Below are 14,080 nucleotides of genomic sequence, written 5' to 3'. Positions count from 1 at the left end.
GCTACAGTATTTGCTTGTTTACTGGTAAATACTTGCAATTGCATGAAAGCAGGTGTGAATACTTTAATTGCATGAAGTGCAAGTTCGTACAATTACATTATTCATGAGACCAAATATGCTGTAATTGCTTGAAAGCAGGCTATTTAACTGCTCCATCTTACAGAAAGGGACTTAACAGGTTGCGTACCTGTTCTTGGTAAACCATGGGTTTTTTTTGCATAATGCTTGCTTAATCATCTGTGCCAATGTAGACATTAGACCCACCCCCACCCCCCAATAGGACAAATGATGGCTTAAAGCACCACTTAAGGAACCGAATTGAAAATAGGGTCTAATTCTGCCTTGTTTCAGTTTGTCTTTTAATCGAATGGAAAATGAGCGTCAAATCTTTTTTTGAATGTACAAGTGTCTTCTCTGGAAACTGCCAGTTATCCATATCTACTAAATGTTGAGCAAAACCCTTTTTAAGTTACTCACTGTGGCCAGACTCATCCAATTATTTTCAGCCAGGCAGGCATCGTGTTACCTCTTGCACATATTTGGGGGCTATTTTTTTAAGGAGTCAAATGTCTTGCCATTTATATTTATATGAGACTTGAGTAGCCTTAAACATACGGAGGAGTATTTATGTATTTCCCAGGCTGGTTCTATGCTGTGTATTCAATGTGTTTACTTTTATATTGGTGGGGTTACCATGTAAAACCATCGGTTTCACATCATCTATTGTGTTTGAGTCGGACATAGTGTTTCCTTACCGTAAGTTATACATTAAATGATTTGTGCTGAAAAGGTGTTCTCTCCACTCTGGGATTCTATTTATTGCTATTGTAACTTTAATCCCTCCCGCTCACATCTATCTTCTGCTGTTTTTGGGGTTCTCCAGAAACAGTGGGAATGCTGGCTTACGAGAACCTTTCGCTGTGTGTTTTCTGATAAGGAGTCCTTGCAGATTTTACTCCGCTAGTTGTAGCCGACTTTAGGAAGGGCTTATCTCCGTTTCCAGGCCTTTGAGCCAACACTGTCTGAAGTTGTTTCCGCAGCCACATGGCCAAGCATGACTGGTTTTCTTTTGAAAGTTGGCTCGAGGCTCATGAATTAATTAGGGCATCTTTCAGATAATGACATCGTACCACAATAGCAATAGCAATAGCAGTAGACTTATATACCGCTTCATAGGCCTTTCAGGCCTCTCTAAGCGGTTTACAGAGAGTCAGCATATTGCCCCCAACAATCTGGGTCCTCATTTTACCCACCTCGGAAGGATGGAAGGCTGAGTCAACCCTGAGCCGGTGAGATTTGAACCGCTGACCTGCTGATCTAGCAGTAGCCTGCAGTGCTGCATTTAACCACTGCGCCACCTTGGCTCTTAAGTGCGGTGTGCGGTGTGTCCGGTGAAACACAGAACGTTGTTACCTTCCCACCAAAGTGGTACCTATTTAATCTATTTGCATTTACATGCTTTCGAATTGCTAGGTTGGCAGGAGCTGAGGCAAGTGACGAGAGCTCACCCTTATCACGCGCTGTTAGGACTCAAAAAGCTGGAGCACAGACCTTTTAAACCTCTGAGCCACCACGCCTCCATGTGGTCTTTGGACATCTGGAGAAATAATGACTCTATTCGGCTCGTGGTTAGAACTGATTTAGGATACAGCATGGTGTTTTATTCAAGATCAAAGATCTTCCCTTTGCCACACCTGGTCAACTGTGAATGACAGAATTAATAAGATGGTGCCACTTTGTGTTCCAAACTTGGATATTTTGATTATTCCTTATGGCCCTCTTCAGTAGATACAGACACTGCAAGTTTAAGTCAGTTGGGTATCATACCTATAGTTGAATACCTGGGGTTAAAATGATCATTGTAGCATGCCTAGATTTTGCATTACAAAATATCCTTTGATATTATAAATAGTCCAGTGACCGATCTACAACCGTTGTTTAGTGCAGCAGGGTAATTTATTACATTGCAATTATTTTAAGTTAGGTGGTAATAGGAACGGTAAGAGACCACTTCTGTAGACATGTTTGAAAATAAAGAGGAAGTAGGGAGGGTTCAATTAAGGAAAACCCAGGGAGTCTCACCAAGTTTTGTTCCGTTAAGATCAACATAACTTGGCAGAGTAGGACAATAAACATTTTGGGGGGGAAATCAGTGGTGGGTTTCAAAAAATTTTGGAACCTACTCTGTGGGTGTGGCCTCCTTTTTGGGAGTGGCTTGCCAGCCATGTGACCTGGTGGGAGTGGCTTGCCGGCCACGTGTTCTCTCTCTTTCTCTCTCTCTCTCCCCCCTTCCTTTTGTCTCTATCCCTTTTTTCTTTTTTTCATCTCTCTCTCACTCTTTTTCTTTCTTTTTTCTTTCTTTCTTTCTTCCTTTCTTTCTCTTTCTCTCTCTGTGTCAGTCTGTCTCTCTCTCTTTCTCTCTCTCTCTCTGTATGTGTAGCAGTGGTGGGTTTCAAATTTTTTGGAACCTCTTCTGTAAGTGTGGCCTGCTTTCCGGGTCCACTGGTGGAACCTCTTCTAACCGGTTTGGTAAATTTGACAAACCGGTTCTACCGAATAGGTGCGAACTGGTAGGAACCCACCTCTGGGGGAAATGGACAATGAGCTCTGCAATGCGTAGATGGATAAATCTTAGTATTGGGAAATGGGAAAGGAAGTTTCTCAGCCTGCAAATATGCCTCTACTACAACTGCAGATTATAGTGGAGACTCCTGGGAGATGTAATTGAACAAGATGTGGAAGGCTAGAAGCGTAAACCTCATTTGATGACAATGGTTAAAAACTGCATAGACTTGAAATAGCAATAGCAATAGCAGTTAGACTTATATACCGCTTCATAGGGCTTTCAGCCCTCTCTAAGCGGTTTACAGAGTCAGCCTATTTGCCCCCACAGTCTGGGTCCTCATTTCACCCACCTCGGAAGGATGGAAGGCTGAGTCAACCTTGAGCCAGTGAGATTTGAACCACTGAACTGCAGATAGCAGTCAGCTGAAGTGGCCTGCAGTACTGCACCCTAACCACTGCGCCACCTCGGCTCTTAGCAAATTATAGCTTTCCTAAATTTACAGGATAAATCCTATAGTATAATACCATTGACAGTCATACAGAAACAATATTTCCAATGTATTCATCCTTCCAACCCATAAACTCCTATTTTTAATCCATAAGGCATATATAGTAAACATGATCATTACAACAGTCTCTGTAGATAATATAAAATAGGGGGTCTCCAACTTTGGCTATTTTAAGACTTCAACACCCAAAATTCCCTACTCATGCTGGCTGGGGAATTCTTGAAGTCGCCAAGGTTGGAGACCTCTGATTTAATACATTTCTTTAGTGCATTTTAAAGAATTCCTTTGTGACAACATTGAAAAATCAGTGTGTGTGTGTGTGTGGCAACCCCTACCAAAATTCAATCCCTTTGTTAGTTAATTGCATTCTACTTTCTTAAAGTGAGAAGGTAGAATGGTTCTACAGTCAGAATTGTATGCAGTTCACAAAGGATATTCTCTTATTTTCTCTCACAGCGCCTTGCAAACTACTTAGCAACAGTCTTCTATCCATTAACTACACCTACATATCCATAATTGTATGTTTTTTTTCAGAACAAGCGACATTACCGGGACTAAGAAACGGTAAGCGAAAGAAGTTAATGGCATAAACTAAGGAAAAGAAAAGAAAAAAAAAACTAAATACCTAGCGTTGCTCAACTTTTGCAACTTGAAGGTGTACGGACTTCAACTCCCAGAATTCCCCCGCTAGGAAAGCTTCAAAATGGTGGCATATAAATCAATCGTAATTTTATATTACTGATCAGTCTCTCTCTCTCTCTCTCCCTCCTTCTCTCTCAGCTGAACCCACCTCACAAGGTGGTTCTTGTGGAAAAAAACAGGGAAGAAGGAGTATTAAATATGTTTGCCACCTTGAGTTATTTTTAAAAAAAATGAGGTCCCTTCCAATGTCATATTTTTTTTAAATAAAAGTAATTATACTTATACGCTTTCACATGGCCATAAATAGCGGGAAGATCAGAAAGGACAGTTTCAGGCCTGGAAGCCATCTTTGGCATTGGGCCTTCAGGCCTGCCACATTTCCTACTGTGGGAAAATGGGAGGGGGGATTATATGGAGTATGGGAGATGTATAGTCTAAATAACATCCCTTTCTCGGGAGAGTCAAGGACGTCTTGCCCTGCACCTGGAGTGGTGTGACTGGGAGGCATCTCCAGTTGAGACCGTGCCTGATTGGGCCATGGGATGGACATGTGGGTTCTGGGCAGGGATTTGGACTTTCCCTTGGGTGTGGGGGAAACCTGAATCTGAAAGCTTCCGGATAAGACATCTCTTAATAAAATGGAACTTAGAGGAAACTCCAGCCTCGGAGTCTTCTTTCGTTGGGGTGGGTGGGTGGGTGATGTTACTTAAAAAAGCTCACCAAATCAGAAGATCTGGACGTTGAACGCAAAAAACTATAGAAACTCTGTATTGCATACCTAGAATCACACAACTCATCTCAAGCTGTGTTGGCAAAACGTACTTCCTTGATCACACACACACACACAAACCTGTCATCCTACTATATATCCATACCATAAATACATTGAAGACCAACTCCCAACTCTGACACTGATTGTTGAGGTACAGTCAATGGTGACCGGTGCCAGGTCAAGAACTTTCCCACAGTGCCATCACCCAGCCGTGATGCATTGATGGTGCAATCACGGATAAACTTAACAAACTGAAGATTATCCCTGGATGTTTGTGACCCGCGGGTTGTTTCCACAAGGGCTTAAGAAACCACCCCAAGAGTTTCAGCAAAATAAGCAGGAGGCGGCTCTCTGCACTAGGGAGCGAGTAATTCAAGTAGCTGATCCTACGAATAAATCCCCCGTTGAGTTTGACAAATACATTAAAAAGAAAACGGGTGCCTTGCGTAACGTCCCTCAATTCAGCTACCCATTCCTTACTGCCAATGTCAATGCCAGGCAAACACCCTGATGGGTTTCCCCCTCCCACTGGAAGGAGAGCCACACAGGTGCCGAGATACATCTTCACTCCGTGGAGAACAGAAGTTGGATTTGATAAACCCCTAACGCACAACCACACGGCTCTTTCATTCCAGTCCAAAAAGGAGACCGTGTCGTTTTTCAGGATTCTTCCATCACCTTCTGACACTGATAAAGTAAACAGTCTGGTAGAGCAGGACAAGGGGATCTCAACCACAAGGCCAATGTCCCAGCATGGAGCCGGCAGTGGAGAAGACACGGGATTGATGGAAGCAGTCGACAAGCGGCGATTCCTTCATTTCCTAAAGGAGGCATTGGGAAAGTTCTTAATATCCGGGTTTCAGGCGCAAAGGATCAGCACCATACATAAAATTGCAGTTCAGGAGATTTATCGCTCGGGCCTATATCTAGGAACCTAATCCAATACTGCATTGGCGCTAGAAAAGGATCAACAGAATTCAAGAAACGTGGGATTTCAACCATTTGTGACCACATAACAACTCTCAGCTGATGGTGTGCTTAACTCCACCCACCCTCAGCTCTGCTTGCTCTTCTCCTACACCAGGTCCTTCTTAGAATTTAGAATAACAGAGTTGGAAGGGGTCTTGAAGGTCTTCTAGTCCAACCCCCCTACTTAGGTAGGAAACCCTACACCACTTCAGATAAATGGATATCCAACATCTTCTTTAAAATGTCCAATGTTGGAGGATTCACAACTGGAGGCAAATTGTTTCACTGATAATTGTTCTGTCAGAAAATTTCTCCTTAGTTGCTTCTCTCCTTGATTAGTTTCCACCCATTGCTTCTTGTCCTACCCTCAGGTGCTTTAGAGAATAGCTTGACTCCCTCATTTTTGAGATATTGGAAGACTGCTATCATGTCTCCCCTGGTCCTTCTTTTCATTAAACTAGACCTACCCAGTTCCCGCAACCGTTCTTCATATGTTTTATCCTCCAGTCCCCTAATCCTCTTTGTTGCTCTTCTCTGCACTCTTTCTAGAGTCTCCACATCTTTTTTAACATTGTGGTGACCAAAACAGGATGCAGAATTCCAAGTGTGGCCTTACCAAGGCCTTATAAAGTGGTATTAACACTTCACAAGATGGCATAATCACTGCGACACATGTGGGCTTATTATTCAAAGACAAAATGTCACACATTGCCTACAGGAATTTCCAATAACTTTCTGCCTCAAAGGTGTGGGTGGGTGGGAATTGTGTGATTTTTGTTTTCTTTTTTTTATCCTAAGCTGCACAGCATGATGCTTTATGAATAATGCTATCTGAGGCTGAATTAAAATACTTATTTCCCAAAACACCCTTTTCTTTTCTCCAGTGGCTGAGGAAACATCTGGCTCTGTTCAACTGTCATTCCCTGAGGTTTCAATTTGGATGTAAAAAGGGAGAGAGAGAGAGACAATTATTGAACATTTTCCCTACACTGAGAATTTGAGGGAGTGTAAAATAACTACTGACTTCTTGTCTGTATCTCCTTGTCCTTGAAACTCTAAAAGGGGGTCCAAATTTCTGAGGAAAACCCGAATGGTTTCCAATTACCTCAGAGAAGTAGCTTCACCTCAGTCAAGAGTCAAATCGTTCCAATTTTGGGAAAATGTGGCTTAAACTCCTGGCACTAACCCAGAACTTCAGGATCATATATGTCAGTGATGGCTAGTTTTTTGTTATCGTCTGCTGAAAGCACACCCATAGTGCAATGTGCATGCACCACCCTGGATGCGCCCTGCCCCCCATGCATGTGTGCACGCCCCCAGATGCGTCATGCCCCTCTGTGCATGCTCCCCTGCATGCGTACATGCCCCCCTGTGCATGTACGGTGGGGCGCATGTACGCCCCACCATACATGCATGCACATCTTCTGCATGCACCCTCCTGTGCATGTACGGCAAAGACCCAAAAAATAGCTGGCAGGCGGGAGGCATGCGCGCATGCACGATACAGCTGAGCTGGGACGACAGCTCACGTGCCCACAGAGAGGGCTCTGTTGTGGCCCAGCAGGAGCCATTGGAGCTGCCACCAGACTCCGACAGTGAGGGGCCCTATGAGTCGGCTTTGGAGGATGTGGAGGACCCTGGACAGGGTTCCGACTCCGAGCAGGGCGCAGAGAGGCTGGTTGGCCACCAGGAGGCGCCTGAGCCTTGAACCAGTGGGGAGGAGACAAGGGAGTGTGATCCGGACGTCAGCAGTGGGGAGGAGCCAAGGGAGTTGTTCCTAGATGCCCGGCACCGGAGAGCTAATAGGCGTAAGGAACAGTTGTGTAGTTACAGGAGGTAATTGCACTCAGCTGGTGGTAATTAGGCTCCTCTCCAGACTATAAAAGGACTGCTTGTGCACACGCCCCTTTTGTAGAAGTCAACGCATTAACTAATGTTGGAGAACTGTAGTGTTAGCTTGGCAGGCTGGATTGCTGCCAAGTCTTGTCTGTGCTGGATTGCTGCCAAGGACCTGTCTGTCTGTTAATAAATTCCGTAAAGTATCTTTGGCTCGGCGTGCTTTGGTGTGGGACGAGGGGGGTCAGAACAGGGCTCTATGTGCTACCTGTGGCATGCATGCCATAGGTTTGTCACCACGGATATACAGTATGTCGTGAATCTGAAACAATGTTAAGTTACGTACCTATGATGTCAACAATATGTAGCTTCAGTTTTTGTTGAAAGATGTCTAGCATCGAGGGCAGAGTTCCTTGAGATGATGCCACTTTTAGATTTTGTCTGACTTCATTTGAAATGGAGAGCCACAGCTTTCCATATTCATCCGTGCTCATCTTCATCGGTCTGCAAACAGGGTTGTTGATAAGAAATGAAATAAAGGAGAAAAGTGTGCAAAAAGAGGAAGAAAAATTGTCCAACACAACACAATAGCAGAGTTGGAAGGGACCTTAGAGGTCTTCTAGTCCAACCCCCTGCTTAGGCAGGAAATAAATTATTTTATACAGTTACCTAATAAAATCCAGCAGCTCCAAAGAGAAAGAGAATCTGAGCTGGACGTCCAATTCTAGCAGATAACTGATGCATCCAAAGATTTTTCCTGAAGAGCAAGGCTTCTCCATCTCTACATGCATCTGGAAACTTTCTATAGTTTTACCTTCTATCACAGCAAGTTGGCAGCCAAAATTTTCTACCATCTTCAATATAAAAGAAGAATGGGGGGAAAAAAACAAAGCACAGATTAAAGATGCTTGTTTTGGATCCAGCACAATAGCAGAACCGAGCCAAAAGGATGCTAAAACGGTTACCTTAAAATGTTCGGAGTGTTGCAATTCCAGATTGACGTTTTTCAGAACGGAAGGGCTTTTATTGGCGAGAAATAAAAAAATCAGAAGGCGGTCCTCTTTCCAGACTTTAGAAAAGTATACAAGCAGGGATTCATTGCTGCAAAGTTCTGTAGTGTCTGAATGAGGATGGCGTGCTGCTTCATCTGGGAGACGAGGCGTCGGTGAAAGTTGGTTCTGAACCAGAGCGGGAGAACTTGGGGAAGGATGAAAAATGTCCACGCGATCATGGGTGAGTAAAGGAGACGGCGAAAATTGGTAATCCGGGGTCTTTTCATTCAACCCACCTTCCGGAAACGAATGGGAGCGATCGAGCATCGCCTTGGATTCGGGCACTTCAGGAGAATGTAGGGAAGCTTTCCTGAACTTGAGATGTCCGTTGTTTACAAAAAGGTCCTTCTTTCCGGTTAACCCTTCCTGAAATAGGGAAGCGGCTGGGGTTCTTTCCATAGGTGGTGAACTCTCATTAGGGAGGGCTTCATTCGCTTTAGATTTCTGGGTAAACCTCTGGGCTGCGGGGTCGGCTTTCCCCATCTTAAAAAGACAGGTAAAAAGGGTTAAGAGTTTGTTGCAAAAAGTCAAATCCAGAAAGCACATACAGATAACTGATTCGGGAGGGAGGGAGGGAGGGAGGGAGGGAGGGAGGGAGGGAGGGAGGGAGGAAGGAAGGAAGGAAGGAAGGAAGGAAGGAAGGAAGGAAGGAAGGAAGGGAAACACAATTTAGCCAGCCTACCAGATTAGTGCTGCTTTGTGATGGATGGATGGATGGATGGATGGATGGATGGATGGATGGATGGATGGATGGAAGGAAGGAAGGAAGGAAGGAAGGAAGGAAGGAAGGAAGGAAGGAAGGAAGGAAGGAAGGGCAATTTAGCCAGCCTACCAGATTAGTGCTGCTTTGTGATCCTAGCCCAGAAGGGAGGAAGGAAGGGAGGGAGGGAGGAGAAGGAAGGAAGGAAGGAAGGAAGGAAGGAAGGAAGGAAGGAAGGAAGGAAGGAAGGAAGGAAGGAAGGAAGGAAGGAAGGAAGGAAGGAAGGAAGGAAGGAAGGGCAATTTAGCCAGCCTACCAGATTAGTGCTGCTTTGTGATCCTAGCCCAGAAGGGAGGAAGGAAGGGAGGGAGGGAGGGAGGGAGGGAGGGAGAAGGAAGGAAGGAAGGAAGGAAGGAAGGAAGGAAGGAAGGAAGGAAGGAAGGAAGGAAGGAAGGAAGGAAGGGCAATTTAGCCAGCCTACCAGATTAGTGTTCCTTTGTGATCCTAGCCCGGAAGTAAGGAAGGGAGGAAGAAGAGAGGGAGGGAGGGAGGAGGGAGGGAGGGAGGGAGGGAGGGAGGGAGGGAGGAAGGAAGGAAGGAAGGAAGGAAAGACAATTTAGCCTACCAGATTAGTGCTATTCTGTGCTCCTAGCCCGACAAAGAGTGCTGAAGCCAGCTGCTGCTTTTCTTTCGTCCCTTCTGTGAGATCCGTCATTTCTTCCTTAGGCTGCAATGGGAAAGTGCTAGCCACCGTCTCTACTGATGGGCCGCCCTGAAGGGCAGCCTCCGTGGTTTTCTCTTCTTTTTCTTCCTGGTTTTTCTTCTGGGGGAGGTAACCTTCTTTGCTCCACAATTTCTTTACGCCTTCGAGCTTCAGACTGTTGTTCCTAAAGAGGGGATAGCGGTTAGAATCAAAGAATCCTAGAGCTGGAAGAGACCTTGGAGGTTTTCTAGTCCAATGAGAAGACCTCCAATATTTTCATAGGATGGTGATCAAAATTGGGACACAGCATTCCAAGTATGGAATGCGCATCCAATTTTGGTCAAGAGCAAGAGGATTAGGCGGAAACATATGAAGAACGGTTGCAGAAAGTGGGTATATGTGTAGTCTAGTGAAAAGAACTAGGGACTGTGCCAAAATGGATAAACTAACTAAAGAAATCCAGGGAAAGAAAGAATCAGAATTCTACCAGATATGGGATAAATGGAGGTATAAGTGGATGGAGGAAAGGAACAAAAATCAATGAAAGAATATAACAAAACTCAAAAAAAATAATAGTTGTGGGTAAAATAAGAGGGTTAAGAATGGTGAAATCCAAATGAAATACAATAGAAGGGGAAATAATATAAGGTGAGCGGTATCGATTGGCAATTGCTATTAGAAAGAACAGGAGGTTCCTGTTCGTATTGTATTGTGTAAATGCGATGTACGTCTACTTTTTGGGTGTGCGTATTTTACATGTTTGTTAATAAAAATATTTTAAAAAAACAAACAAACAAACAATCAAATAAATAAATAAAAGAACTAGGGGTGACATGATAGCACATGTTCCAATATTTGAGAGGGTCAACCTATATTCCAAAGCGCCAGATGGCAAGACAAGAAACAGAGGAGGACAACTAATCAAGGAGAGGAGCCACCTAGAACTAAGGAGAAATTTCCTGATAGTAAGAACAATGAATCAGTGGAATGGCTTGCCCTCAGAAGTTGTGTGTGCTCCATCACTGGAAGCTTTTAAGAAGAGACTGGACAGCCATTTCTCTAAAATGATATAGGGTGTCCTACTTGAGCAGAGATTGCATTAGAAGACCTCCAAGGTCCAGGGGTGGGTTTCTCCCGGTTCGCACCGGTACGCCAGAACCGGTTCATGAAATTTAGCATACCTTTTGGAACCTGTTCCAAAAGGAAGGAAGGAAGGAAGGGGGAGAGATACACACAGGAAAGGAAGAGATACACACAAGAAAGGAAGGAAGGAAGGAATGGAGGGAGAGTGAGAGAAAAAAAAGAGAGAGACAAAGATAGAAAGAGAAATAAAAAAGAAAGAAAAAGGAAATGGGGGAGAGAGAAGAAAGAGGTGGAGAGAGACAAAAGGAAGGAAGGAAGGAAGGAAGGAAGGAAGGAAGGAAGGAAGGAAGGAAGGAAGGAAGAAAGAAAGAGAAAACTTATGACCACTATTGAGCCCAAAATTTTGGTTACTAAGCAAGAGCATTGTTAAGTGAGTTTCACCACATTTTCCAAGTTGGCCACGCCCACCCGGTCACACGCCCACTGAGCCACACCCACCCAGTCACATGACCGAGGAGCCACTCCCACAAAACAGGCCACACCTACAGAATAGGTTCTAAAAATTTTGAAACCCACCCCTGCCAAGGTCCCTTCCAATTCTCTCATTCTGTTCTCTTCCATTCAACTCCCTGCCCAAGGCAGATCTTATACCATTCCCAAGGCTGTCCAATCTTATCTTGAAAAACCTCCAGCGATGGAGCACTCACAAGTCCAAACAAGCAAGCTGTCCCACTGATTAATCATTCTCACGTCCCCCCACCCCAAAGTTCCTACAGCTTCCCTTTCCCTCAACCATTTCAACCCTATACGTAAGAATTAAGTCCAGTGTAGATGCTCTTCTCATTGTCTCTTCCACCTTTTGTATGGCAAAAGTTGTCAGCAAGGCACATCAAGAATCTGTCGGATCTCCCACTCGCTTCAGAATTTTAGCATGACCGATAACATTGCATTTTGCTCTGCCCCGATTTTGACGGAGGTTGCTTGTTTTGATGGCCAAGCAGTTGTGTTGCAAGATATGAATGGAGGGCAGGCTGCGTTTTGGGAGTTCTTGCTGAAGAGACAAACGTACTTACTCTTTCTGTCCTGTCTCAACACTATTATCCGAGCCCAGAGAAACTCCGGTTGGAGACTGTCTGCCGGTAAATCTTGATGCAGAGAAGCTCCGAGAAAGGGATTCTCCGTACGGTTCAAAATTCAAAGCTGCAAAGAGAAATAACAATTATCAATGTCTGTCAAGCCAGAACATAAACAACTATTTGCAAAAACGTGGAAAAAATATTCCGTTAATAACAATAGCACTTAAGACTTCCATACCGCTTCACAGTGCTTTACAGCTCACTCTAAGCAGTTTACAGAATCAGCCTCTTGCCCCCCAACAATCTGGGTCCTCATTTGATCCACCTTGGAAGGATGGGAGGCTGAGTCAACCTTCAGCTTGGTGAGATTCGAACTGCCAAATTGCAGGCTGCCGGCAGTCAGCAGAAGTAGCCTGCAGTACCGTGTTCTAACCACTGATCCACCACAGCTCTCATGATTGATTAAGCAATCAATCAGAAAAGAGCTGGAAGGGACCTTAAGAGATCTTCTAGTCCAGGGCCCCCCAAACCCTGGTCCATGAACCAGCACAGGATGCCAGAAACCATGCCATGAAACAAATGAAGCCCCATTTGCAGGATGCAGGCAGCACATGAAACCACATCCCCTCTGGTCCACGGAAAAGCCCCTCTCCCCGGAACCAGTCCTTGGTGCCCTAAAAGTTGGGGGCCACTGTTCTAGTCCAACCCCCTAATCAAGGAGGAGACCCTACCCCATTTCAGACAACTGGCTCTTCTTAAAACCTCCACTGATGAAGCACCCACCACTTCTGAAAGCAAGCTGTTCCACCAGTTAAAGAGCCGAGGTGGCGTAGTGGTGAGAGTGCAGTACTGCAGGCTACTTCTGCCGACTGCCAGCTGCCTGCAATTTGGGCTCAAGGTTGACTCAGCCTTCCCTCCTTCCGAGGTGGGTCAAACGAGGACCCTGATTGTTGGGGGCAAGAGGCTGACTTGTAAACCGCTTAGAGAGGGCTGTAAAGCCCTGTGAAGCGGTATATAAGTCTATTGCTATTGCCCTTCCTTCCTTCCCTCCTTCCTTCCTTCCTTCCTCCCTCCCTCCTTCCTTGTGGCTAGAATGCAGTATTGCAGGTTAACTGCCGACTGCCAACAGTTCGATCCTGACTGGCTTAAGGTTGACTCAGCCTTCCGTCCTTCCGAGGTGGGTAAAACGAGGACCCAGATTGTTGGGGGCAAGATGCTGACTCCGTAAACCGCTTAGAGAGGGCTGTAAAAGCACTGTGAAGCGGTCTATAAGTCTAAGTGCTGTTGCTATTAATTGTTCTGTTAGGAAGCAATTAGGAATAAGTGAGGAAGCAATACATGATCTTCAGTTCTTAGAAAGCAATCACCTTTTTCCTGGGACAGTTTCTCTTCCTGTCTTTGGTGATGAGGTTTGTACGGCAACGCACCCCGGTCCAGTCCTTTGGCCACGAAGCCGTCTAAGAAAGACAAGGAAGCGTCGACCTATACAGAATCAGACATGAGTTGAAGATTATTATTCGGTTAGATCAGGGGTGTCCAAACTTGGGAACGTTAAGACTTGTGGACTTCAACTCCCAGAATTCCCCAGCCAGCATGGAAAGAAGGAAGGAAGGAAGGAAGGAAGAAAGAAAGGAAGGAAGGGAGGGAGGGAGGGAGGGAGGGAGGGAGAGTGAGAGAAAAAAAGAGAGAGACAAAGATAGAAAGAAAAAGAAAAAGGAAAGAAAACTTTAAGACTTGTGGACTTCAACTCCCAGAATTCCCCAGCCAGCATGGAAGGAAGGAAGGAAGGAAGGGAGGGAGGGAGGGAGGGAGGGAGGGTGAGAGAAAAAAAGAGAGAGACAAAGATAGAAAGAAAAAGAAAAAGGAAAGAAAACTTTAAGACTTGTGGACTTCAATTCCCAGAATTCCCCAGCCAACATGGAAGGAAGGAAGGAAGGAAGGAAGGAAGGAAGGAAGGAAGGAAGGAAGGAAGGAAGGAAGGAAGGAAGGAAGGAAGGAAGGAAGGAAGGAAGGAAGGAAGCATGGCTGGCTGGGGAATTCTGGGAGTTGAAGTCCACAAGTCTTAAAGTTTTCTTTCCTTTTTCTTTCTCTTTCTATCTTTGTAGACTAAAGACTAAGACTTGTGGACTTCAACTCCCAGAATTCCCCAGACAGCCATGCATGCATGCATGCA

General features: G+C 45.0%; 1 protein-coding gene across 1 annotated transcript in view; it reads right to left on the bottom strand.

Moving 5' to 3' along the window:
- Positions 1–3,126: 3,126 nt before the first annotated feature.
- Positions 3,127–14,080, bottom strand: part of AP4E1 (adaptor related protein complex 4 subunit epsilon 1) — a 28,768-nt gene continuing 17,814 nt past the window's right edge. The window contains exons 15-21 of the mRNA XM_087707592.1: positions 13,275–13,389; positions 11,905–12,031; positions 9,671–9,932; positions 8,259–8,828; positions 7,963–8,147; positions 7,640–7,797; positions 3,127–5,309 (exon numbers count right to left, since the gene is read on the bottom strand). Coding sequence (XP_087563718.1) covers positions 5,149–5,309; positions 7,640–7,797; positions 7,963–8,147; positions 8,259–8,828; positions 9,671–9,932; positions 11,905–12,031; positions 13,275–13,389 — 1,578 coding nt within the window. The 3' untranslated portion in view covers positions 3,127–5,148. The remainder of the gene's footprint in view (positions 5,310–7,639; positions 7,798–7,962; positions 8,148–8,258; positions 8,829–9,670; positions 9,933–11,904; positions 12,032–13,274; positions 13,390–14,080) is intronic.

The sequence above is a fragment of the Thamnophis sirtalis genome, unplaced genomic scaffold (assembly GCF_051295495.1).
Source record: "Thamnophis sirtalis isolate CommonGarterSnake01/CBP01778 unplaced genomic scaffold, rThaSir2_p1.2 scaffold_2, whole genome shotgun sequence".
Lineage (NCBI taxonomy): Eukaryota > Metazoa > Chordata > Lepidosauria > Squamata > Natricidae > Thamnophis > Thamnophis sirtalis.
Note: the sequence above shows the minus strand (reverse complement) of the source record. Positions and strands in the feature narration are given on the sequence as shown.